At 40.7% G+C, this 26,380-nt stretch overlaps 1 protein-coding gene across 1 annotated transcript in view; it reads left to right on the top strand.

The window, feature by feature from the left end:
- The first annotated feature begins 246 nt into the window (after positions 1-246).
- LOC119491725 (seizure protein 6 homolog) overlaps positions 247-26,380 on the top strand; it is a 177,419-nt gene continuing 151,285 nt past the window's right edge. Inside the window, exon 1 of the mRNA XM_037775926.1 lies at positions 247-738. Within this exon, the coding sequence (XP_037631854.1) occupies positions 657-738 (82 nt within the window). The 5' untranslated portion in view covers positions 247-656. The remainder of the gene's footprint in view (positions 739-26,380) is intronic.

Here is a 26,380-nt window from a genome sequence, read left to right as displayed (position 1 = left end):
TTACAGTAACATAAAGGTTCTTTACTGTTATTTTACTGGGACTTTCTTAACAGTGTAGCTTAGTTTATGAAAGTGCTCTGTGTGCATTATTATCACATATTACTAGTGATCAGGCAAGGTTAAACACTGGGCAAAAGCATGAAATATAGGTAACTATCAAGGTGAGGTTGCATGAACAGTGAGAAGGAAAGAAAATGCTTTTTCGATAATATCTAACTTTGAGCTTCTTTTTGCTCTCCTCCGTGTGTTCCCTCGGCCGACGCTAGGAGCTGTCCGTGGTGCTGAATGCGCGGAAGAGCCTGAAGAGGAGGCTCCCAGCACAGAGCACAGAGCAGCATCAGCATCAGCATCATCAGCAGCAGCAGCTCCACAGTCTACAGGCTTCAGTCAGTGGACTCACTACAGTCAGTAGTCAGTATAGTCGTGGTGGTGGCGGACCCAGAACTAAAAAGCACCGTCGTCTCTGTCAATGAGTAACATTCAGACAGCAAACCCCGGGCTGAAGTCACCGAGAGGAGCGCTTCGTGTGTGTGAGTAGTCGGTGTTCGGCAGGAGCTCAGTGTTTTTCAGTCCAGCCAGAGGAAAAAAAAAGTGTTGATCCCAAGGACGTTCACTACTAAAAGCTTGAGAAGCGCAAAACGGGGTGGAAAAACGCGATGAATGCTGCCAGAGATTATTATTCTTATTTCCCTCTCCTGCTTGTTTTTGTGGCGGCGGTGACAGAGATGGGCGCTGAAGGTAAGGATTGTCCAAAAACATATTTACTCCCTTGTTTTTTTTTTGGATATGTTGAGTGTTCAGAAGAGCTTTTTTTCAGCCCTCGAGCTCCCAAATGACATGTTGTTGTTGTTGTTGTTGTTGTTGTTGTGTCTTATTTTTCGCCTGGGAAGCTTTCTGTTTTCTTTCTTTTGTCAGTCCCCTCCATGTGCTCACATGGCTCACTGATCCTCCTCAGAAAACACACACAGGATCACTATAACAGAGATGTGCTGTTTTTTTGTTACATTCCAGTCAGATAATATGCAAAGCTTATACATCCTCAAAGCCTATTAAAGTTATCAGTCAGAACACATTTTATATAATAGTAACCACTGTCTAATACAAACTTATTATATGATTCCTTTATGGTTTTGTTATATTGCCTCAAGTTTTTCAATTTTCAAGAATAAAAAAAAAAGAGAACTCAAGTAGGCAAAGCAGGCTGATAAAAATGTCATTTTCCAGCCTTGGAAAAAAAAAACTAGAAGTGCTCCAAATGAATGCAGCCTATCTCCTGGTGCTCTTGTCACAATAGAGGAATGGCTGATAGTGTTTTTTTTTTGTTTTTTTTGCAGCATCCCTGCATTATTCATATCCCCTCTGACAAAATAAAGAATGCTACAAAACATGGGTGATGTTTAGAGAGTTGTCTCCCTGGATGGCTGCGGCAATTTGAACAATCACTCAATATTTTCTACTTCCTTGCACTTCAAATTAAGTCTCAGAGATTATCATTAAATCAATTCTCACGCTGCGTCATGTGTGCATCAGAAATATCATCCAAATTGCATACAAACTCCTCTTTGTATTGGATAGATGACAGTTTATATAAACTTGTGAAGGGAAGAAGTTATTTGAAGGCAAACTCCTGCCCTGTCAGGCGTCTTTTAATTGGATGTGTTTGTGTAGACACAACTGACACCCAGCTGACTCCACAACCTTGTAAATCAGGTTGTGATGGATGCCCACGCCTCTGCTTGTGTTTGCATAATCACCCAAAAATGTGTTGACTAGTTTTGTACATTCAGGTCTATGGTCTGGCTGCTGACATGTGAGTGAGTGTGTGCACAAAAAGCAGGCAATTAATTGTCCCATAGATGGATTGAGCTGCTTACTGTGATCAGTCCAAGCGCTTAAAGGTTTGATGATTTTGAAGTCCATTTTCAAGATGATTTTGATATAATTCTATAGTGAGAAGTTGAAAACAAAACAAGATTTCTCACTTATTTGTACACTTCTATAAACAGAGCTGCATCTGTAGTGTGTTCCTACAGGAAAATTAAGTATTATTTTATTAAGAACACAAAAAAGTAAGTATGTAGACTAAAACTGCTTTTGATGGCAGAGCGTCAGAATCAGTTTTATTGCCAAGGAGGTTTGCACACACAAGGAATTTGTCTTGGTGCATAACAGTAAATATAGTGCAAAGGTCAAGGGACATAATATAGAAGAGATATTTTACAATATAAAATAGGAAAAAATATAAGAAATGCATAAAAATACATGTATTTAAAGTGGGAGAGATGTACAGTTTGGGCAAGAATATGCAAAATATTGATGCAAAAGTTCACAGTATGATATATGAGTACAAATAAAATGTGCATGTGGGGAGATGGTGAAGATGTTAGTTACTGTAACGCATAATGTCAGCTGTGGACAATGATAAAAGCTCTGGTAGAGAGACAGAAGGATAAATAAACATACAGAGAAAAACAGGTCAACAATTTTTTTGTTTATCTTTTATTAAATTATCATATTTCATTTGATTATTTACCTTTTCAACCACTTTTTTGTTTTCAACCAGTGCTTTGTCATGCCGCTCAGCATCTGATACTGATGCACAAGGCACCCTTTGTCATCTGTATGAGACGCACTGGGCTTTCAAGTAACTCCAATGTAAACCCACCCGTGTCATTATTAGACACTCAGAGGAAGTGCTCGGGGAGTGTGGTGATAGTGTAAAGACAGAAAGAACCCACACACAGTAGGTCGGAGGGGTAAAACAAACACAGGTCTTTCATCCAGGAGACCGCTGATTGTGTCCCGTGTAAAACCAACACATGTTGGTTGTCTTTGTGCTCACAATGATAAGTTTCACTTTCACTTTACAAACGTAGTATTTTTAACCAAAACCACAATCTTCTTTCCTAAACCTAACTAAGTGGTTTTGTTGCCTAAATCTAAGCAAGTGTTTTTGTTTTAATTCCCGTTAACCACGTGTTTACTGCGACCTGAGTGGACTGACATGTCAGAAAGTGACGCCAAGGGGTCTCGACCAAGCGTCAGTATGTGACGAGATGGGGTGAGAACGGGTTGTAAAATGACACAGAAAATACACGATGTAACCAGTAACAAAGTACAGATACGCATGCACATTACATGAATGATAAGGACCAGCGAGAAGAAAAATCAGTGGCACTTTCTCATCAGACACCCATTATAAAATATCTATACGCTTTATATACCATTATAGTTCTAAGCTATTAATAAGAACAACTTTTGGGTTGACAAGTTGTGAAAAAACCTATGTGGCCAGAGAGTCATTAATAGTAAAGTCATTAATAATGGGTGTTCGGCAAACAGCGAAAGCCAGTTAGTCATCTGTGAGTGTATAATGTTACTAGGTCATCAATAATGGTTGTTACAATAATGGACCCAGTCTGCAGTAGTAAATGTTAGGTTGTTAATACATTTTGGTCCAGATGATGCCCCTGTAATATTGCCTAGACCCCCCCTAACTGTGGCAAATACTGTTGTACATTTTTCACCCCAGAGAGGGGAAATTGTAATTATTCATAGCAGTGATAAAATATATGTTAGCACTGAATGAGTATTATTGTGTTTATTGTTAAATAAACCTGTAGGGTTGGTAAATGGACTGCATTTACATAGCACTTTTCTAGTTTTAGCGACCACTCAAAGCACTTTACAACACAACATTCACCCATTCACACACACACATTCATACACTGATGGTGGTGGCTACCATACAAGGTGCCACTTGTTCATCAGGAGCGATAAACATTCACACGCACACAGTTGCTCACAGCAATTTGGGGTTCAGAATCTTGCCCAAGGACAATTCGACATTCAGACTGCAGGGGCCAGGGTTTGAACCACCAACCTTCATATTAGTGGGTGACCGTCTGAGGTATGTAATAGTTGTGCTTAATATTTTCGGAACCCCTAAAACTGCATGTGGCCCCAGCCTGGCCCCCCTCCCCCCCATTTGAAATGGTCTAGAGCCATCACTGGTCTGAGGTAGACAAATCAAGTAGATATCTTCAAAAGGCAATGCAAGGTTTTTTATTAATAGCTAAGCTAGTCAAGTCAAGTCAATTTTATTTGTATAACCCAAAATCACAAATTTGCCTCGGGGCTTTACAATTTATATGAAACGACACACTCCGTGCGTACACTGCGACACTCATCGTATAAGGAAACCCCCCCCCAAGCAGCTTCCCAGCGTCGTCAAACAGATAGAACCAGGGCAACATGATCTCCTCTCCATGCTAAACAGATAGAGCCAGAGCAACACGGCTTCCTCTCCACACCAGTTAGATAGATAGAGCCAGAGCAACACGGCTTCCTCTCCACACCAGATAGATAGATAGAGCCAGAGCAACACAACCTCCTCTCCACGCTAGATAGATAGAGCCAGGTCAACACAACCTCCTCTCCACGCCAGATAGATAGAGTCAGAACAACACAACCTCCTCTCCACGCCAAACAGATAGAGCCAGATCAACACAACCTCCTCTCCATGCCAGATAGATAGAGCCGGAGCAACACAACCTCCTCTCCACGCCAGATAGATAGAGCCAGATTGATAGAGCCAGATCAACACGACCTCCTCTCCACGCCAAATAGATAGAGTCAGAGGAACAAACAGCAAGCTCCAATGCATTAATTAAATGATTCTTTAAACATTTATGGATCCATTAGTTACAAAGTCTAAACCATTTCTACCCCTGTAAAAGGTTTGAGTCATTAGAAAGTGGGTCTCAAAATGTTTTTATATTTCTCAAAACTAAATAAAAATAATAATAATAATAAGATGGCTTGGCATTATGTGCACACATCAAAACACACAATCAAACATCACTCATTACTACACAATTAAACATCACTCATTAGTACTGACCATTGTGGGACTTTATGATCTTTCAACACTAATGCTATAAAGTCAAATAACATTTAACAGTTTTCCACAATGTATGACATTGCCACATTCAAAACCCTGATTTGACCTTATTTTTTTATTCCTTCACTGGTACATCCAGTTGAAAAAAAGTAAATAAAATCTATGCCTTGTGTATCATTTTGTACCCGGCAGTTAAGTATTTTTTGTCTTGCACCTGAATATCTTTGCCTGGATGTGCACATATTTGGTCCCTCTTGTGTATCATTTTAGACATATTTGCACATAACTCAGCCTGACATATTTGGTATCACTCGAAATGTTGGGATCTTGAAGAGAATGTAATTCTGTGGATTTGAACAATGCTCGGCTGCATAACAATCTACCTACTAGTGTGACACGATTGTAGAGGTGAAGACTTCACCAGCTGAGGCACTTGCGTGTCGCAGCTTTTCCCACTTTTTCAATATCAGACCCCTCTGTTTTAGTAATGTACACACAGCATATTCTAATGCATCTAATCTATCCCGTCTTCAGGTTTTGTGCATGTACAGTAGGTCTTCTCACTCTTTAGTGTTCATCCATCATCGGCACTGTTAAGATTAATCAGATTTATGAGATGCTATTCTTGCTCTAATAGACAAGTATCACCCAAGGCAAGTGATACTTCACATTAGCAATGGCCATCCTTTCCCCTGCCCCCTGATTAGCCTGTAATCAGCAGTGCCAGGACCCTGCAGCCTCTTCATCTGGCTGTTACTTCTTGCTATGATACTGATTCAAAGCTCCTCACTGTCACTGATGCACAAAAACAGCAAGCGTGTTCTTTGAGAGCTTCACTTGCATAAAATACCTACAGTAGTAAACGGAGTGTCTTTGGGGAAGCAGTATGGCAGAGGTTAGAGAGACTGTCCTTTTTTGGATCGCTGCTGGCTTCAGGGGTGATGGTCTGTAGCCGACCTTGACCTCTGACCTCTCTGGAAGGCGGACAGTTTCCCTGCAGGGATCTGTAACAGTTCTGCTTTAAAAAACACACAATTTACAAGGGGAATGTGGTGGTGCATGTCTATTCCATTTATTACAAATCCCGAATACCCTACATTACATTATGACCATCTTCCAAAGCATGTGATAGTGTTTCCCATTTTGAATTGTTTTTCTGCTCTCTAGGCAGCCATTTGTTTCCATTCATTTCTGTATTGTATGAAAATCAATTTGTACAGACTGGAAACCTCACAATGATCTTCATGTCTGCTCTGTTGATACAGCGCAAGCATTTCAAATGAATCTGCATTTACTCAAAAGACAGAATGCAGTGATGCAGTGATGCAGTGAAATGAATGGTAATCAATGGTTACTGTACAGTAGATATGGGTTAAATGGGGCCTGCAACACCTTCTAGTAGGTTCATAAGACCGTTATCATCTATTCACATAGTTGATCACCGATACAAATACATGACGACAGCGACCTCTAGAGGCCGTAGCAATAATGTGAGGTGACGTTGTAAAGCATATAAAGCAGCAAAGTATTTATTTTAACCTAAACACAATCTTTACCTAAACCTAACCAAGTAGATTTGTTGTCTAAACCTAAAGTTTTTGTTTCAATTTCCATCGTTAAAGTTTCACTTTCATAATGCGACAGGTGCAATTTGGCCCGTCTGAAGCATTAGAATGGTAGTGATAACCGCTGATAACATCCATTCAATTGGCTGAAAACATTTGAAACGGGTGGTCAGATAGTTTTTGGTAATTTGATTAATCCCTTGAACCTGGTTGGAGCATTTTGCATGAAAAATGCAGCCCTTCTTCTCAGTAATTGTGCTAGCTTTGATGTCTATTTTGGATACATTGCCACACATTTAAAATAAGATGCTCCATTATAACTTCAGATTTTGCCTCAGATAGACTTAGATATTTTCTTCAGTTTTCACTCATCCATGGTAGTAGCTTAATAATTTCCGTGGTGAAGATTCACCTAAATTTAAACTATAACAGGTGACAGAAAAGGAGCCCATAACAAACTAACAGGCTATTGCACACCCTGTTTTAAATCATCCAAATGATGGGAACCGTTGTGGAACAAGGTCCAATTATATTCATCCAAAATTAAAAACAAACAACAAATACAATCAACATTTATAATAACATCTATGAAAATGAGCTTTTTGGAATTCAAATATTTTTTTAACAGCACCAAGATATAGAATATTGCACCAACACGGTTATTATATTGCTGCAACACTGACACTCTCCTCTGTCCATTCATGATGTACAGGGAACACCGTTTTCTTAACAGGTTTTTTTTTTTATATATATAGTAAAGCTGTAGTAGCCTGATTTATTCTGCACATAAAAATATATGGCATTGCGCTTGAAGGTTTCTTATTAACCTTTGCAATACAAAAACATATTTAGAAAACAGTAATTTATAGGAAGTTCCCCGGAAGATTTCAGCCATATCACATAGCCTTCATCAGCAGATGCCATTCAGCTCAGTTGTCATTGAGATGGTCCAGTTTTTATTATGTGACATAAACGTGGAATTTTGGTCCCTGGTAAGTAACCTTGTGCTAAGATGTTTTTGTCAAAAAAGATATGGCATGCCTAGCTAAGACATGTGGTGACTTAAAACAGCAGTAGGCGAGATTGGAGCAAATGCGATTAAAATAAATATTTTTTTTTCTTTTTTATAAAACAGTCGCTATATCCTGAGAGTAGTGCATGAGATGGAAAAAACAACATGTGCCTCCGGTGCTCCTAATGGCAAGATTTCCCAAAGCAGAGGAAAATAACTAGTCAGAGCTGATCTGGAGTCTGCCGTCCAGCTGCCGTCTATGAGCCGGCTGTCGATCACTCGCAAACTCTGATCAAACGGTCAAACTAGGCAGCGCTGATCAAATATGATTCAATATTCTGTTACTGTAATGCCTATTTCTCTCCTCAAATGTTTTCAAAAGCATCTTGCAGTGTACTGTTTAGCTGTAAAATGAGCCAGATTTTTTTAAAGCCTGAACAGAGAAAGAGCAGAAGTCTAGTTCTTCTCTCAGAACACTTGAATTATAATATGCTGAAAGGTTATTATGGAATTTTTGCCCAATGATGTTGAAAAAAATCTGCCTACTGCAGCTTTAAGTCTGAAAAAAAGAAGTGAAAATTAAGTAAAACAGCATAGGGTTCAAAAGTTTAAACCAAGTGCACGAAGTAAGCACTATATCAACTAAACTAGAGACTATTAATTCTTAAAACCTAAAATTCAAGGCCCTCAGTAATGATACAGGACTTGCATCAAGGCCCTTCATATTTCAGATGTTTATGTGGTTTAGTACATATTCCAAAATTTGGAAAACAAATTTGCATTTAATTAATTTATCCCAAACCAAAAACGTATTAGGGATCTGGAACCCTGGATCGGTTGCTAATTTTGTCCAGTTCGTAATCCAGCCTTGTGGCTAAAACATTTCAAATAATTGGTATGGTCCTTTAACATTTGCAATTTGGAATTTAATTAATACTGATATAATATTATTGAAGAACTAAACTAGTACTCAACTTATAAACAATTATAGCACTTATGCATTGCTATCACAGTGAGGAAGTCTCCAACCTGCAGTAGATCACTGTGCAGACGGAGTCCGTAGTGAGATGACAGTGTTGCTGTTTCAGGTTTGGGCCAGTTTCAGCTCAGAGCTCAGATCCACGAGTGATCAGTTCTGCTTCTCCTTAACGCTTTACCCTCGCTACTAGACTCGCTGCTGATTGCTGCTCTGTTATTCATCAGTTCGGCTCTCTCTCTCTCTCTCTCTGAGAGCAGGCATGGAGCGACACTGCGAGTTATGGTGGAACTGAAATAGGAGCTGTTTTGATGATGTCCCTGAGGTTTAGGGGTCAGGTACTCTGTCCTTTTTCCTTCAGATTACTGCCCAGATAAATACGTTGGCCCCGGCTGACACGGAGCAAGTGATGCCTCTGGAGTCCCACCCCCGGGGCCTGCTTGCATTGCCACTGCCTGTCATCATTGTCAGCAGCTCTGCTGGGAGAGCTGCCTCAAACTAATGGCTGCTGCAGGGCTGACTGGGCTAAAGGGGCTTTATTTTAGTCCAGCAACAGCAACAACTCAGTACACCAAACACACACATCACAGCCTTCAGACGCTAAAGGAAGGGGCTGCTCAGTGCTGTTGGCTAAAGAAAGGAATGCAATCTTAAACAACCACACTCATTGATTTGTCTCTGTATTAAAACAGTGCCTCTCTTTTTACATTTGTCACCACACCACTAAAAACTTCCAAACTCAATATTATTTATTGAGCAGTATTTTCTTGAGTTAACATTACTTTTTAAAGTATGGGAACAAAGTGTAGTTACACACACATAAAGGTTTTGTCAAGACTGAACACCAACTCCAGTCTCCAATTTTACTGAAAGATCAAATGTGTAAATAGGACAGTTTTGGAGTTGTTGAAAGCAGGGCCGGATTAACCCACTTGGGGGCCCAGGGGCACAAATTAACCTCTATTGACCCCCCATGTTTCTTACTCTGCGCATTATGTATGCAATATTTGGCAATTAATGAAATTCCAACAAATTACATATGTACAAACTAAAATTCATACAGTGAAACTGGAGCCTTCGGGGGCCCCAGGGCAGTTGCCCTGCTTTCCCTCTATAATGATTGGAAGGCGTATTTTTTCACTTTGATGGAGCCAGGCTAGCAGTTTCCCCCCTGCTTACACGCTCTGTGCTAACCTAGGCAAAACACATCCTTCTATTTCTATTACATTTTTTATTTTGTTTTTTGATTTTCTATCGGAGATAATTTTTTAAAGTTGATCCCAAAATATTTCCCAGGATTCTCCGTGCATGCCACCCAACTCACATTTACATTTTTGTCACCAGAAAGGATTGTAAAGTTATCAAATCATTTAAAGATATGTTTTTACGTTTTATTTATTCATTTGATAGTTTGTGTAAATATTATCTCCCTAACTTACACCATACTTCATCATCTTGACCTATTCTTGAGGCCCTGAAGTACCCTGTCCCAAAATCTAGTTTCAGAATCTGACATATTTTAGTTGATATTAATCTTATATAGTGCATATTCATGAATATTTTTGCTTTTAATCAATTATAAGCAAACTAACTTGGTAACTCTGAGCATCGCAGCTCCATTAATGGGTAATCTGGCCCTGCCTGTATAATTATCAAAATGCCCTCTCAACACTGCCAAGAATGCAATTCTGGTGGTGAAATACAAATTAGTTTTTATTAATGCAATATTTTGTCTAGAAAATTGTAAAATGTAAAGATGGTGACTGTAAGTATACCACGGGAGCTTTTAAAAAGCATGAGCAAATTGCATAATTGTTCAATGTAAAGTTGCTGATAGCCAGTTCATACACATTATTTTCATCATTATTATACCAGCAAAGACATAACATTTGGAATTTGTACATGAGTTTATCCTTCTGTAAAATCCTCATGTGACACTATGGTATGTGCTCGTTAAAATGATGGGCAGTGAGGGGAGTGAGTCGAGCCCAAAGCTGTTTGAGCTTGTCAGTCACTCCGTGCTGGTATTGATCAGGCATGGAAACTTCATCAATTAGATGCTCGTCCTGGGGCCTGTCAGGAAGACCAATACAGTCATTATTTCTCACGGCTTTGTGAGATCTAATTCAGTCCATGTGTCCATAGGAGCCACCTGAACTGGACACTATAGGATAGAGCTTCTGTACTGTATGTACAGTATCACATATATAGGGCCTGTGTTGATCCTTGAATCATCCGATGGCCCCGATGTTTCCTAAAGATGGCTTGATTGGTATTTGTACACCTTTTTAAAGATTCATTTTCATTCTGTTGCAAGATCTGACCTTGTGAAATCTCACATTTACCTGTAAATGGTTAACAAAACAGCTATACGTGTAAAAAGGTTGATTTGCATCCAAAGACTTGTTTGTGGATGTATTTTTATCACACTTCATTAGGTAAGATTAAACTGGAGACCAACTGCGGTGGTTGCATCACAGAAACTAGTCCAGCTTTTAATTAGACTCATTAGAACCATAACATAATATATATAATCATTTCACAACGCACTTACTGTAAACATTGAACCAAAAGTGCTGTAATTGTTTCACAAGTCCTTCTTTTATCATACAATACAATGTTAAATGGAATCTTAGAATCACTTTGATGAGGACTTTTTTTTTAGTATAACACTTTGTGCACCTTGATCACGATACCTGGGTGTGAGCTGCAGGCCTGTGAGGGCCTGTTTAACAGGTTCACTCTATTTAGAGTCAAAATGAAACTTCAAATCCTCTTTTCCACGGCTTGAGAAGATGATTTTTGCACAGTAATTTTTGAATCATTTTCAGATTAAAGTCGCCATTGTGCCTCTCCTGTGATAAGCAACACTCTCTCCCAATCCCCCCCCCCACCCCCCCCCCACCCCCCACCCCCCCACCCCCACCTCCCCACCCCACACACACACACACATTTTCTTTTAATATATATATATATACACACACACACAAACACACACACGTGTGTACACAGACTGTTCCCACCCCCTTCATCATCCCTGCCACGGCAGAAAAGCAATTTGTTCCTGGTGTCACTGATCTGATGCAATCAGCGCTGCTTCACGCTTTTGAATAAGGAAAAGACAGCAGGAAAGGACACTGTGTTTAATTAAAAGACATACTTTAGTGAATGTGACGATCATATAATTTGGGGTGGAGGATTGTAAGGTTGCGTGTTCAACACCTGCTTTCCGATTACGGCTGATTAACCTATCCAAACTCGCCCGTTGCTCTCATCAAGGGCTATTCAGGGTGCCGAGGCTACGCTCTCATTCTAATTGTCTCCAAGCCTTTTCCTCTTTGAAGCGCTCAATTTGAAATGAGTGTTATCAAAATTCAGCGCTACTCCCTCTCACAGGAAATGGGGGCGCTGGGTTCTTTACACACAGCTCCTGACACCTCCTGAGAGGAGCTGAGGGGGCGGAGGGGTGGAGCACTCTCATTTTCCCTTTTCTCCGTCTATCCCCCTCTTTGCATAACAGTCCCTCTGAAGCGAGCGGCGCGCTTGTGAAGTGTTTACCCTCGTCTCTGTCAATCAAAGCTGGTTTCCTGAAGGCTGCATTCATCTGCTTTACAATATCTCTGTCTCCTCCCCTGTTTGAGATTTCTCATGACAGAGCCGAGTTAAATTAGAGAGGATGCAAATGGGATCTGATGTGCTTTGAGCTGCACCTGCTTTATGTGTCACCATCACATCCCACACCCTGTCATCTTTGAACATCGTTTCAGCTCTCTGGTGTATTGCTCTTTGAATAACACGCCGTGACGCGAATAGTCCCAGAATGAGCTGAATGTCTCTCATTTGCTTCTAAATCTGACAATAGAACATTCTCTAAATCCAATTCTGCTCACAGTTACACTTAATTCGACCTTAATTCTCACAGTAATTCTCAGCTGCTGCATTTAATACTTAGCGCGGTCTAATTGATAGCCGTCATGTTGCAGCTGTCACTCAACATCTCGCCCGGGGGCACCTGGGGATATTTCTCACAAATCAGTGGCCAATCTGAGTTATGTTGGGCTCGACTAGCTCTGCCTGTTTCAGAATAATATGAATGCGTCATGCAGCTCATAATGCCTGTAACTGCCACTGATTGACAAAAGCAAGCGAGCATTTGATGGACTGTGGTCAGCAGGAGGTGACCAACAAATCACTCTATATCAAATCATACACTCAATTTAATCAAACTTCATTGTAACCCCTTGCCTATATAAAAGGATTTATTAAGGCTGTCAGTGAATCAGCTACTATTGTAGCTGGCAAGGCCAACCGAGAGAAACAAGCAACTGGCCCGGGGCCCTGAAGGCCTCTGGTTGTCAATTCCTTTGTGGTAATTAGATTATTTACAAAGTTGTTTGGTAGTATTCACCACTAAAGCACAATGAAAAACACTGAATAAACAACATTTACAGCCACGCAAGCATCTCTGTGAGACTGAGCAAAGACCCAAGTTATTACAATTCAACCCCAGTACCAAATTTCATGAGTCCAAACCAAACAATTCCAACCCTGCTGGTGGTGCTATAGAGGAAAAGTTAGAGGATCGCCAAAGTCAGTGATTCATCATCTGGGATCATGAAATCAGCTATTTCATTGGATAACTGAAAACTTTGACCTGGTGGCACTACTATAGATGAACAGTAATAATCAGTCACCAAAGTCATTGGAATTCATCCTCTGAGGAACATGAATGTAAATGAATCAATATTCTGTTACTGTAATGCCTATTTCTCTCCTCAAATGTTTTCAGAAACATCTTGTAGTGAACTGTTTAGCTGTAAAATGAGAAAGTTTGTGACCCGGCAGCCATGTTGAGATCTGCTGAGGAAATACCAAGAACCGCCCACCAGCCGGAGCACAGCCAATAGGAACGCTCTCTCTCTGAAATGACCTATGATTGGTCAAACTCTTCTGACAAAGCCATGAGGAGGTGCAGAAGTCTAATTCTCTCTCAGAATACTTGAATCACAATATGCTGAAATGTTATTATGGAATTAAATGTTAATGGAATTTCTAGTTCTAATTCTCTAGTGGCCATTGTAATTATGTCAGGAATAACGGAGGAAGTCAGGTGACGTAGTATAAAGAGCGACAAAGTCATTGAGAGGAGGTCGGGAAGGATGAATGGGTCAAGCAAACACAGGACTTTCACCCTGGAGGCGGCTGTTCATGTCCCTTGTTAAACCAAAAGTCAACGTTGACTTCTTTTGACTTCCTTACGCAAGTTAAATTATGTAACGTATTCAACTTATGTACGTAAGTCACATAACAAACTTACCTATTTTAACAGAAACCATGATCTTTTCCTAAACCTTCCAGTATAACCAATTTGTTTCACTTCACAACCACAAAAACTGTGACAGTTTCCCTATATGCGCCTGTTGCTTGCACTCTCTAACCGTCATACATGTTGTTTTGTGAGTCATTGGCAAACAACCTATTCTGTGGTTTAGGTATGAGGACGTGTTGGATAAAACAGTCCATGTAGCAGCGACAGAGGCTGACAGAGCTCTCCTCATGGCTCTATATTTATACGCTCAGACTGTCATCTGATCGTCTATTCACTGTCAAAATGTTACTTGGGAAACAAGAACTCAGCTCGCCGGCTTTGACAAGTTGGGTTTGTAATCGGCATCAACCTCTCCTCATTTCCCGCAACGATCTCTCATTTCCTCCACTGTCAACATCTCATCCGTCCTTCTCGGGCTTATTTTCAGTCACCGCTGCAGCCTGCTGCAGAGCCTCCTAGTCCAGCTCTCAGCGCCACATCGATCCAGCAGCGATGGCGCAGAACCAGTGTTTGTCCAGAGAATAGGGCCTGTCCGCTCTCGTCTCATGTACTGGCAGACTGTATACACCTGTGTAATTGGGGCTGGCGTTCGCTGTGCATACAGAGCCAAGGGCCTCTCCACAACGATTAGGACTCTGACAGGCTTGGCTCTCTTTTAGACTGCTGCTTGACATCCACAGAGCTGTTTTAGTGAGGGAGGTGAGGGGAGGAGGGTCATAGTTTGATGCTCAGTGGCAGCAGCAAAGGAAGTTGCTCATTTTGTGTGTGTGCGTGTCTCTGTATTAAATAAGTCCAAGTGTATGTGACGAACAGAAAGCGAGAAACAACACTTGTTAGTAAAGGCTGTGATTCTAATCCTTGTTTCATGTCCTCTTCTTTGGATCTATATTCCAAGGATAAGCAGAGTTGCCCGGGCGAGCTAGGGGTGAGCTCAGCTGAAATCTTGCCAGGAAAGCCGGAATGCTGGTTAGGGAGGAAGATGAGAACAAATGAGAGAAGAAGTGAACAAACGAGACCACCACACTAGGTGCTGTGGGCCTGAGTTCACTACATCAGAATCAGACTAGTTTAGTTTTAGATCTAGTTTTTGTAATTGTAGGTTACTTGTTGTTGTTGATTCTTTTTGGTTTTGGCATTGTTTTGCTGGAAAATATCTCATGAACATTATTATAAAAGGTGAATGTATGAAGACAAGTAACTGTAGTGAGATAAGTTCTTCATACTATAGTAGAATGAAAAATTTAGTCAGTGCAGTGTTAAACCTGCTGTAAAAAACACCAGACTAAAAATAAAGTGCAAAAATTAGTATGCATAAATTTCACAAGTCAGAGACAAAACTCTACGCTTGTTTGTGTTCAGTTTAATTCTCTTTTCCTACAGCTGGTCTGGAATAGCATATGGTGATTAGGATATTTTGTTTTTCAAGAGATATTGAGTCTGACAAGGATTAAGCTACACCGACATGACTTTGCACAAAGTGCAAAGTTATGAGTGCAAAGTTCACGAATCATCACAATTCATCGTCTTTCTGAAATAGTAAAATATGTTCCTGGGGTTTACGCCCGGGTCACACTGCCTGTGTGAGCAGCTCATGATGGCTGCCTCGCTGAACTGCTGCGTCTCGCAGGTAGTGTGGCCTAGGCGTTACTCCATATTCCACGTTCCAGCCTGTCTGCGTATTAATTGTACGCCATGTAGTCTGTACTGACTGCAATGATAACCCATCTGCATAAATATGCCACGCTCAGAGCTAGTGACGTAGAATAAAAAGCGAGAAAGGCTGTTATGGCAGGCATGGTGAAGAGGTGGATTGGTCCAACCAACACAGGCCTTTTAACCACGAAGCCTAAAATGCGTCCTCTTGACGCGGAATGTGTAATGTCGTGAATTTTTATATACCTTCCCGTGAGACCGGGTTGCATATTCATACATAACATAAACTAGAGACCATCTTGCGATTGGATCACACCAGCCGTGACGCCCAATCAGGCCAGGGGCGTAAAGTGGAGGGGGCCCCTTGCACACTTCACACCCCCCTACTTCCAACACTCCTGCTCGGACCACACCCACCTTTGAACCCAGCCTTCTTTTTTTAATCTAAACTACAGACCTGTAAAGTTTCATTACTGGATCTTACATGGTTGCGGTGAAAATATCTGTCCACAGACAGACTAAGACGTTCTCATCCCAACTCATCACGTACTTTGTCAGACCCATTGGCTTTTTGGTTGCAGTAAACACGTGCTTAAGGTTGTGAATTAAACAAAAACACTTGCTTAGGTTTAGGCAACAAAACCACTTAGATAGAATTAGATACAATTTAGACAAAATTACTATGCTTGGACAGTGAAAATGTAACTTAACTTTGTGAACACAGGACACGAAGAAACGGCTGATTGTTACGTGAAATGCACGGAACACAAACTGCGGTCTCCTGGGTCAAAGTTCTGTTTGTTCAACCCGGTCTCACAAGAAGGCGTATAAATAGCACAACATAACACAGATATTCAGCATGTCATGAAGACGATTCTTAGCCTTTTTTACGCATCAGTTGTACGCCGCTTTTTGCGTGTCATTTGTATGCCAGGCAATAAAACTACGATGATGTTAGGTTGAGGCAAAACCACTAACTTATGTTTAGGCAGCAAAACCCTTTAGCTAGGCTTAGGAAAAACGTCATGGTTGGACTTAAAATAAGTATGTAAACTAAGTGAAATACGTATGGAAACAATGTAACATAACTACGGAAAACGTGAGACAAACGTCACTAACATAACTTGCAAAACAAAACACTGATCTTGAAGCCCAGCCTCCTGGTTAAAAGTCCTGTGTTTGTTGGACACATCCACCTCCACACCCACCCACCGTAAGTGGCCTTTCTCGCTTTTTATTCTACGTCACTAAGCAAGGCATATTTATGCAGATGCATTTACTATGGACTCAGTACAGACTACATGGCGTACAAATGACAGTGAAAAGCAATAATGGCGTTCGTATTACACGCTAAATGCCTTGCGCATTTGTTTGACCTTTCCACCACTCCGGCAAAAACAAACGGAATCTGTGACAAAATGTGTTTCCCTCGAATCGTAATTCACGATGCAGTTTTGATGTATGGGAATGTAATTTTTAGGTGACAGGCCTTTGCCATGTCAGCTCTTAATTGTGCTTATTGTGCATATTACCAAACAAATACTTATAATTGATCAAATGACCATTAAGAATTTGTCACACAGGCAACCTGGGGCCTCTGTGCCCCAACGTTTCATAATGTATGTCATCAAAAATGTATTTTATCACATAGATTATTATCATTGCATAGATGTGTTTTGGGAGGCTCGGATATGCATAGTTGATTAATAGAGTGGAAAAAACGGATAGCATATCTATTTAAAACAGCGAGGTGACGGAGCAGTACAGTACCGTTGGTTACAGCAGAGCACATGTGCAATGGTGACATCTGTGAGGCCCAGGGGCTTGCTTCTTTCCCTGTAATGGTCTCATTAGTACAGTATGCACCACAGATGATCACAGCCACGCTGTTGCTTGTTAACACTAAGCCAAGCCATTTGCTTTAAACTGAGGACGATATGAAAGCTGAGACTCTCACAAGCTGCTGTTGCAAAACAATGCCATATGAACGGAGGGAAAACAAGAGGAAAAGAGCCGAATCCACACGACTCCCATTTTGCCACTTCAGCGACTTTTTCTCTTCACAGATATTAGAATGATTATTCATTCAGCAGTTGAATGCGGACAGAGGAGCCGGATGTGTTCGCGCTGTCCGGGGTTTGGGGGGGGGATTGTAAATTATATTGTGAACATTAATTCAGAGCCTTAGCGACATTACTGAAGTATGTTTTTATAATGTCGGGTTTTTCATTTTAACGTATAACTATTCATGAATTCAATGAAATATTGTACGGTGAAAGAGAGTTTCAGGAGAAATGTGTATTAATCATTTTCATGGAAATGAAGGGTGGGGGTGGGCATTAGAAGCGGGCACTGTGCATGTAATGAACTGACCAAGTAAAATAGCACTGACAGTCCACGCCGGGCTCTCATCCCTGCAGTAATAAGCATAAAACATGCAGATGCAGAGCAGAGACACAGACTCGCGTCAGAAGAAATCAGCTGCATCATTATTTACCTTGAGAGTTGTTGGGTGAGCTGCAGAGCAGCGCCTAGAGCTAAACAAATGGCAAAGGCTTGGCATTGCAAATCTGCAGATGTAAGACAAATGCCCGACTGTGAGAAGAGTGCAGACTTTTGCGTTTTGAGTTTTCTCACATAACGGTAATACCAGGAGCATTTTGTCTTTGTTTTTCCTCTATCTTTTTGAACACGTCTTTTACATTCATCTTCTATACTGTAGGTAAGAATATTGATGACAAAAGAGTATAAGAGCACAAAACAAATTTGAGCGCTCCTCAGTCTGTAAGTCAACCTTTGAAAGAGCACAGATGGATTCGTGAGCACAGAATTAGATTTGTGCGTGAGGGAGGACAGGATGCTGAGTGTGACAAGTGATTTGAGCATGTAAGAGGAATTGTGTGACTGTATCTGAGCCAGAAACAGGAATTATCACACTGAGGATGATCAAACTAATGACCAAAGCTGCTCACGCTCACTTTTGGAGGTCTGAATCCACTCAGTGTAAAATAGGGCTGCCAAAAACGCTTCACTCAAACTATTCAAATATCTGTTTTCATGTCATGTCCATGACACCGTGTCCGAACATTTCACAACAAAGACCTTGCTGGAGGGAGATCACCTGGAAGTCTTTTTCTTGCTGTTGGCTATATTCACAGTCATTTTCAATATAAACCGTGAATTTTCTGTTTAAAAAGCACAAAGGTTGGAAGATAGCAAGTAATACTCACCCATCTTTTAAGTGGTTACATCTCAAGTCTGATCTGGAGCTCACAGCTGATACTGTGGGTACGTGGTTTGTTTACATGATGAAACGTAACGCTTGCTGTTAGGACACAGTGGTTTCACTCTCTCTGTGGCAGAGTTCTCTGCCATCATTACGGTTGTCGTTGAATTATTCCTCGTTCGGCTTGACCTAACGTTTCATTTCATTTTCAGTTAATGAACGTTATTTTATGTGACTTCCGGTGTACGTGAGGCAGAAAGCTGCAGCAGTGCTTCAGAGTCAAATTAATTTAAAAATAGTAACTAGATTAGCTTCCTGTGTACTTCTATTATATTGTGATTTTCTGATGCAGGGTTTTCTTATTACTTCTTTTTCCGTTTTTACGAATAATTTGAGCAGAGAAAATGATTGGAACGATTATAAGAAAAAACGCGAGTTGAGTCACTTCTAAGCAGTATTAAATACTAATAATAATAAGAAAATGATTATGGGCTGTAGCTACATTCAGAATGACCGCATTGTCAGTAGGCGTTGTGCAAATCCGACATACCAGTATGAATAAAGGTAAGGAGACGACGGTCAGGGGATCAGTTATTGGATAGGCAGAATTGGCTTAACTTCAATATACAATGCGGAACCACATGCCCACAATAATGTAATTCACATGTTGTTCTAAATACTGTAGTGGGGCTGCCCTCGACCAAAGAAACAGGCGACTAACATTCAAACGATTTTGTCGACTAATCGATTAGTTGATTTAATCAACAGATCTGTAAAACTGAGTTTCTCCTCAAAGAATCACACAAAAGCACCACTTTGAATCTTGGTTTTACCAGAGATGTGCTCATAAAGTTTCTTGGAACCTCTTATGAATCCGTGCCTGTGAGCTCTCAAATGTTGACTTGCCGACCGAGGAGCGCTCTGAATTTGTTTTGTGCTCTCTCAAATCTTTTGTCATCAATATACTTCCATATTACTGTGCAAGGACTTCAAATTCGCAACTCTGAAAGCAGCTTGCAGTGTGCTTTAGTGTTGCAGGGCGATGACGCATTTTTGAACAGCCCAATGGAAAAATTGGCAGTATTAGTCATGCTGTATTCTTGAATAAGGCTTAATTACGCACCAAGGAAATGCCGCAGGCTGCAAGAGGTATTGTGTGCTCTGAATGGCTGGCAGAAGTGAGGAGGACTGAGTTGCTCTGCTCCCCTACAGTAAACGACACCTGTTTCTATAAAGGCCGCTATTCAAAACTCCCACATTGCAAATAACAGGATGGCTCATTCCTCCCTGTGAAGAACAGGAAGGAGGGCACAACATGGAAGCACAAAATGGCTGTTCACAAGAAAAAAATGTCTGACAAAGTGTGCGTCACGGAAAAAAGAAACTCATGATGCGTTCACGTTAAATATTCTGACTTTTACTGATAATTATTTGTGATCAGGAATTGTAATTAACAACAATTTTTTTATATATATATATATATATATATATATATATATATATATATATATATATAGAATTTTATATTAGAAGTGGAAATGGTAATAATATGGTGCTCTGAAATTACAGAACAAGCTAGAAATATGTACGAGGTGGGAGCTATGTTAATTTGACCATGTGAAACATCTACATTATCTAAATGTAATACTGATCCCTCTATTAAATCTAAAACGATTTAAAAACCGCGGACAGACCCAGAGCCGGCTTCGCTGCCGCCTTCGACCTGCAGTCGGAGCTCCGGCGGGAGGTGGAGAGCTCCACGCCAGGAAGCAGCAGCTCCTTCTCCGGCCAGGAGCAGCCACACTCCGCCGGTCCCCGCTCAGCCGGAGCCAACACGGACACCCCGCTGGTGGAGGCCAAGGCCGTATTGCTGGGCCTGCTGGAGGGAAGGAAGGCCAGGGGAGAACCAAAACCAGGACTGTACAAAGAAGACTGTCAGACCCTGTCAGAGAGGTTTTCTTAAGGGATTCTTGGGATCACTACTGTTTTTGTCCCCAGGGACCAAAATCATCACAAAATTAGAAAAAAAAGAAAACATACAGTTTAAACAGTACAAATATACTTACTGCATAGAATAGATACTACCTGATCAAGGACCGGACTGAATTAATTGGCTGAGATGTCGCCCCCTCCACACATGTCCCCTCAACCCATTTTTCCCAGAGGCCCAAAAACCAACCAGTCTTTCTACCATGGAATACTGATAATTTGAAAATTTGTCCCTATCTACTTCAGCTTTTAATTGTGCTTTAGTGCATATTACCAAACCAAGTTACCGTAGTTAAATTACCACAACGTAATTGTTACAGGGGCAACATGGAGCCCCTGAAGGTCTGGGGCCCTGATCAAGGATCATGACAGATGTGTTATATATTCTGTATTTTTCAAACCTTCAAGCACCCTTTGTAATAATTTTACTACAGTGTGAAAATCATCTTACAGACTGTTGCAGAAAAAAACCAAATCAAGGTCCACTTACTGTACTAGCTTTTTAAGAGCGCTCAACCATTTGACACAGTCTTCATCAGCGGTTGTCACAAAGACGGATTTGTTGAAATGTCGAGCTCAGTAGCCGTTGGGATTTCATCTATAGCACTAGCAGGACTTCTCGTGAGTGACGGCTTTAATCACAATTAAATATCAATTTGACAAAACAACTCGCTAAATCCATCACAGTCAACATCACGTCGGCATTTATTGCTGTTACTTTATCATTAATATACACTGCAGTTATTCACTTGTATGACTCATGGAAAATCATGGAAATCAATTAAAGCCCAAAAAATGCTGTTGTTAATAATAAACCGTATCTATTTACCAATTATCACATATACGTAACATAATAATAATAAAAAAAAAAATAATAATAATAATAATAATAATTATTATTATTTTTATTATTATTATTATGTTACGTATATGTGATAATTGGTAAATAGATACTGTAAGTTACGTGCAAAATCACTGGCATTGTAGTTTAATGTTAACAATTGAATATTTAGTTTGGATATGAACAACATATATTATGTTATTTATTATGATAGAATAATAGTAATATATACACAACTAAAACAGACACAAACACAGAAAATAGCACCGCTGTTATAATCCAATCCAACAATTCAGTCCAGTCATGCTAACTTCTCTCAGGAGTGTCATCCTTGTAAATATGCCTGACAGCAGCCAAGAAAACCATCATTACCACAAACAATGCAGCGAGGCCGATGGCATGGATAAAAGCAGACAGTTGCATTGCTTTTGAACACCTACTCACTCGACTGCTGCCGCTACCCCCGTTATGAGTTATTCCGTCTCATTCTTTCCACCGAGATACTAGCTTTTCGTACATTGATTGAAAGCCTCATTCTCAAAGGAGCTGATGCTGAACGGCTGACAACACTATAGCCAGTAATGGCTTCTGCTCCATAGTGCAGACGGAAGGTGCTTTCAGTGTCATTCTTCTCCACCCTCACATTTGTAGACCCCCACAAATTACACTAAGGATCAGTGCCACTGTCTGCTATTCATTTCCACGTCTACGAGGTCAACCGCTGAGGTGTTTTTTCCCTCGGCTTCTTTTCAGCTGATTCACTATTGAAGTCTTTGATCTCGAATGGAGTGCAAGGCCAATCATCTCTTCATTTCGGAAAATTCAATGAAAAGATGAATACAAGTCACTTGCTTACAGAGTGATGCTCTCTAAATTCCGCGGTTGCATTTCGTGGCATATTTACCTTTCTCGGTGTGGTACAGTACACCGTATGCTCGGTGTAGAGAGGTAAACATACTCCCACAGCCTCAACGAGATTTAAATGCATGTCAGCCAGGTGTCTCATTGCACCCTTTTTCTTTAGTTCAGTAACATGGAAAGGTACAATGAAATATTTACCACTGTAGACCTGATTCTGTTAGTTTCAAAGTGAAGGCAGAGAGCACTGGAGGGAGAACTGCGCTAGTCCACAGAGGCAACATACACTGTGCAAGGATACACTCAGCTCTGCCTTGTTTTTAATAGAACGTTGTATACGATTTGTATGGTTACATGCAGCATATATAGTATAGTATACAGTATTCATCCGTACATCATTAAATAGGTTATCTCTTTTTATTAGGGGCATTTGGGAAGATTTCAGCAGGTAAAATTTAGGAGTAAACTACCTGACTGTATGTAGCGTTTTATATGCAAATTAGACCCTTTTTTAGACTGAGTTTAAGAGGATTGTATACTGATGTCACTTGAGTAAGCGTCGGTTAGGTCTGAGGTGTGGAGTTAGAACGGAGTGAGCTTACCAGACCTATGTAGCCCGCTGCTCATCTCCGCTGCAGGCTAGAGTCTCCCGCATACATTAGCCGCTACTACAACCGAATCCTGAACTGAACTGTCAGTGATTGAGTTGCATTGTGGGCTCCAGGTTTAGGATAAGGAAGGAAAGAATATGTGGAATAAAAAAGGCAATATCTGTGGTTCTGCTGCATCAATTTTAATCCTTATTTTCTTTTTAAGCTGTCCATCGTGAGTCCGACAATGCTATTGAAGTGCAATGCTGAATCTATGGAGTATTCTTTTAGAGCAGCTATATCACTATTTTTATAACAGCAATAGCACTATCCTTCTCTAACCATAACCAAAACCTACCAACAGGATTCAGGATGTGAAGCCTGGTCTCTGATGTCAAAGTCTTTGTACGCCCACCATCCATCCATCCCAACCACCTCCATATGAAGCTGAGCTCTGAATAAACGTAGCACTTCCCTAAATCAAGAAAGGAAAAAAAAACATGATGCAGGCAGCAATTATGTGCTCTTACAAAATGTATAACACAATACAACTTAGTGATATATAACTGTTGAACATATAGACTGTATATAAGTGGACGTGGTCACCGTGACGTCAGCCATTGGTTTGTGGACTACCGTTTTGAAGCTTTGAGTTTGGCATTTTGGCCGTTGCCATCTTGGTTTTTTGGAACCAGAAATGCTCATATTTGGACGAGAGGGTGTAGCTGGGGAAAAGCGAGGCCCGTTAGGACCAGGTACTGTTACTGCATGCGTAATTCTGGTTAACTGTGATATCAATTGGGATAGCGAAAAACATGCTTAATACACCGTGAAAAAATTAACAGCCAAAGTGTCATTTAGTACAACAGAACACTGAACAGTGTTGTGGTAGTGAAGCCGCGGTAGCGACATCACGGTAGCGACGCCCTAAGCACACCCTACTTTATGGTCTATTTGACTCTAAATGGGACCATAATTTAGTAAATGAACAATCTGTATTGAAGAAGAAGACTTGAAACTAGTGATTGAGACTATAAACTCAGGTTTACAATGTTTACTGAGGTAATAAATCAAGTGAGAAGTAGGCTCATTTTCTCATTGACTTCTATACAATCAGACTTCTTTTAGCAACCAGAGGAGTCGCCCCCTGCTGGCCATTAGAAAAAATACAAGTTTAAGGCACTTCCGCATTGGCTTCACTTTCAGACCCGGAGGTTGCCCCTTGGTTGAACACTAACACACAAACTAACAACACAATCTCTAAGAAGGCCGTATTGTTGCTCAGGAGCCTGCCTGTCAATAATGTCAATTTGTCTATGTCAAAACCTTCTGCTCACCTACAAAGCCCTCCACAACCTTGCCCCCACCTACCTCACTGACCTCCTTCAGGAGTATACCCCCTCCCGTTCCCTGCGCTCATCATCAGCTGGTGGTCTTCTGACCATACCCACCTCACGCCTCAGCACCATGGGAGCTAGGGCGTTCAACCTCACTGCTCCCAGGCTCTGGAACTCCCTCCCTCCACACATCCGACAGTCTGACACTATTACAACATTCAAATCCCTCCTCAAAACTCATCTGTTCAAACTGGTCTATTCACTGTAGCGTGTCCATCAGTTCATCATATTTGTCTGCCTAAATGTGTCTCTGTCATGTCTGGCTGTTTTTATCTGTTTGAGTATAATTTTATCTTTGTAAGATGTCCTTGGGTGTCTTGAAAGGCGCCACCAAATCAAATGTATTATTATTATTTTTTATTATTAAAACGTCAAACAATAAATACATTTGATCAGTTACTATTCTGAGCATACTGTAAGTGATTCACTCAAGACTAATACAATAGGCAAACAAAACCTCCAAAATGATGTTCAAATTACTTCCAACATCACTGAAAACAGACAAATATATCACGTCATTCATAATGTTTTACAAAATATGTTCTATGTTACACTGTGAAGCGTATGGGCATCCTTAACCTTTACATTTCTAAAATATCAATGGTGACCTTCAAACTAGAATATGATTTGAGCTCTCCTCCCGGTTCTTTTCTCCAAGACCATTTCTAATGACTCAGGTGTCAAACCAATTATAAACCCAATATTTACATGCAGAAGGAAGATCATTACCCTGATAGACTGAGGTTAAAAGGATGATTTAAAATCAAGAAAATATATACCGCATGATCTTGTAATTTGTGATTACAGTACTTAACAGAGGTGGAATGTAAGTACAATTGTGACCATTACAATTACTTAAAAAAAATACGATGTCTATATCATACTATATACTATATTATAAGTTATGATAAATTGTACTCACCAAAGTAAAGGCCTGGCCTTTGGCACATACTTTTCTCTTTGATTTGGAGAGAATCAGACACAAACAGCCAAAGAAAACTCCAGCAGATAATAGCACAGCCTGCGGAATACAGTCCATTGTCATAAGTGTTATAAGCAGGGTGATAGTCAGCATAGTGGACATGTTAACTGGCCTTGCATGTGCTTCTTTGAGACTTCCCTTCCACTTCCTTCACCCTATTCCTCACAGCGTGACCTTCCCACCTTTCTCAGGTGTCTCGATGGGGGCAAATCTCCAAGGAAAGGCAATTTAGAACAGCATTAACCGCAGCCTGGCCCCTGACCCCCACACTACAGCTTTAAGCTTCTGACAGAACAGCCACGCTAACTACTGTTGGTTGGCCAGAGTAAAGTAAAGCACGCTGAAACACCCGCAAACACACACGCACACACATCACCCTGGGGGACTCCTTCACCTGCTGACCTCTTACAGAAAAGGGGATTATCACAGGCTGTGCTGTGAATGCTAGAATTCCATGTTGACCTTGCAGAAAAACTGCATTGTGCTTGAGATACATTGATTTTGACCAATGACTATTCCGAGTGCTGTATCCGGTTAGACATGACAGGTCCAGTTTACGTTTTTTTTTCTTCTTATATATAACATGACTGACTGTAAGAGCAATGTTCTGGAGATAAAGGGGGGACCAAATGGTGTTCTCAAAGTGAGTTTCAGTCTTGATGTGCTGGCTGGTGATGCAGTGTATCTTTGAAAATGCAATGACATTGAATTTAAAGAGCAGTTTAAAAATGGCTCGCCTGGCGCACCTGTGGTGCACTCGGACACAGGGCGGGATTGCGTTTTCAAGGCTGTGATAATCATGGCCAAACATGTGTTCCGTTCGTCCCCTTTAAACATTGTTTGGGGATCCAGTCCGGAGGAAACGTATTATTGTCCGGAATGTGCAAAGTCGCAAAATTAATATACAGCAACTTAAATACACTCCCAAGAGAAGATACTGTGTGGTTTAAAGTTGAACTCATGTTTCTGGACATGTTGAAGATTCAATGGTTGGAACAGATGGTCTTGGGAGATTTATTGAGCTGCACTAATTGAGCCCTCAGACTCAATACCACGTAC

This window comes from Sebastes umbrosus, chromosome 7, assembly GCF_015220745.1.
Source record: "Sebastes umbrosus isolate fSebUmb1 chromosome 7, fSebUmb1.pri, whole genome shotgun sequence".
Taxonomy (NCBI): domain Eukaryota; kingdom Metazoa; phylum Chordata; class Actinopteri; order Perciformes; family Sebastidae; genus Sebastes; species Sebastes umbrosus.
Note: the sequence above shows the minus strand (reverse complement) of the source record. Positions and strands in the feature narration are given on the sequence as shown.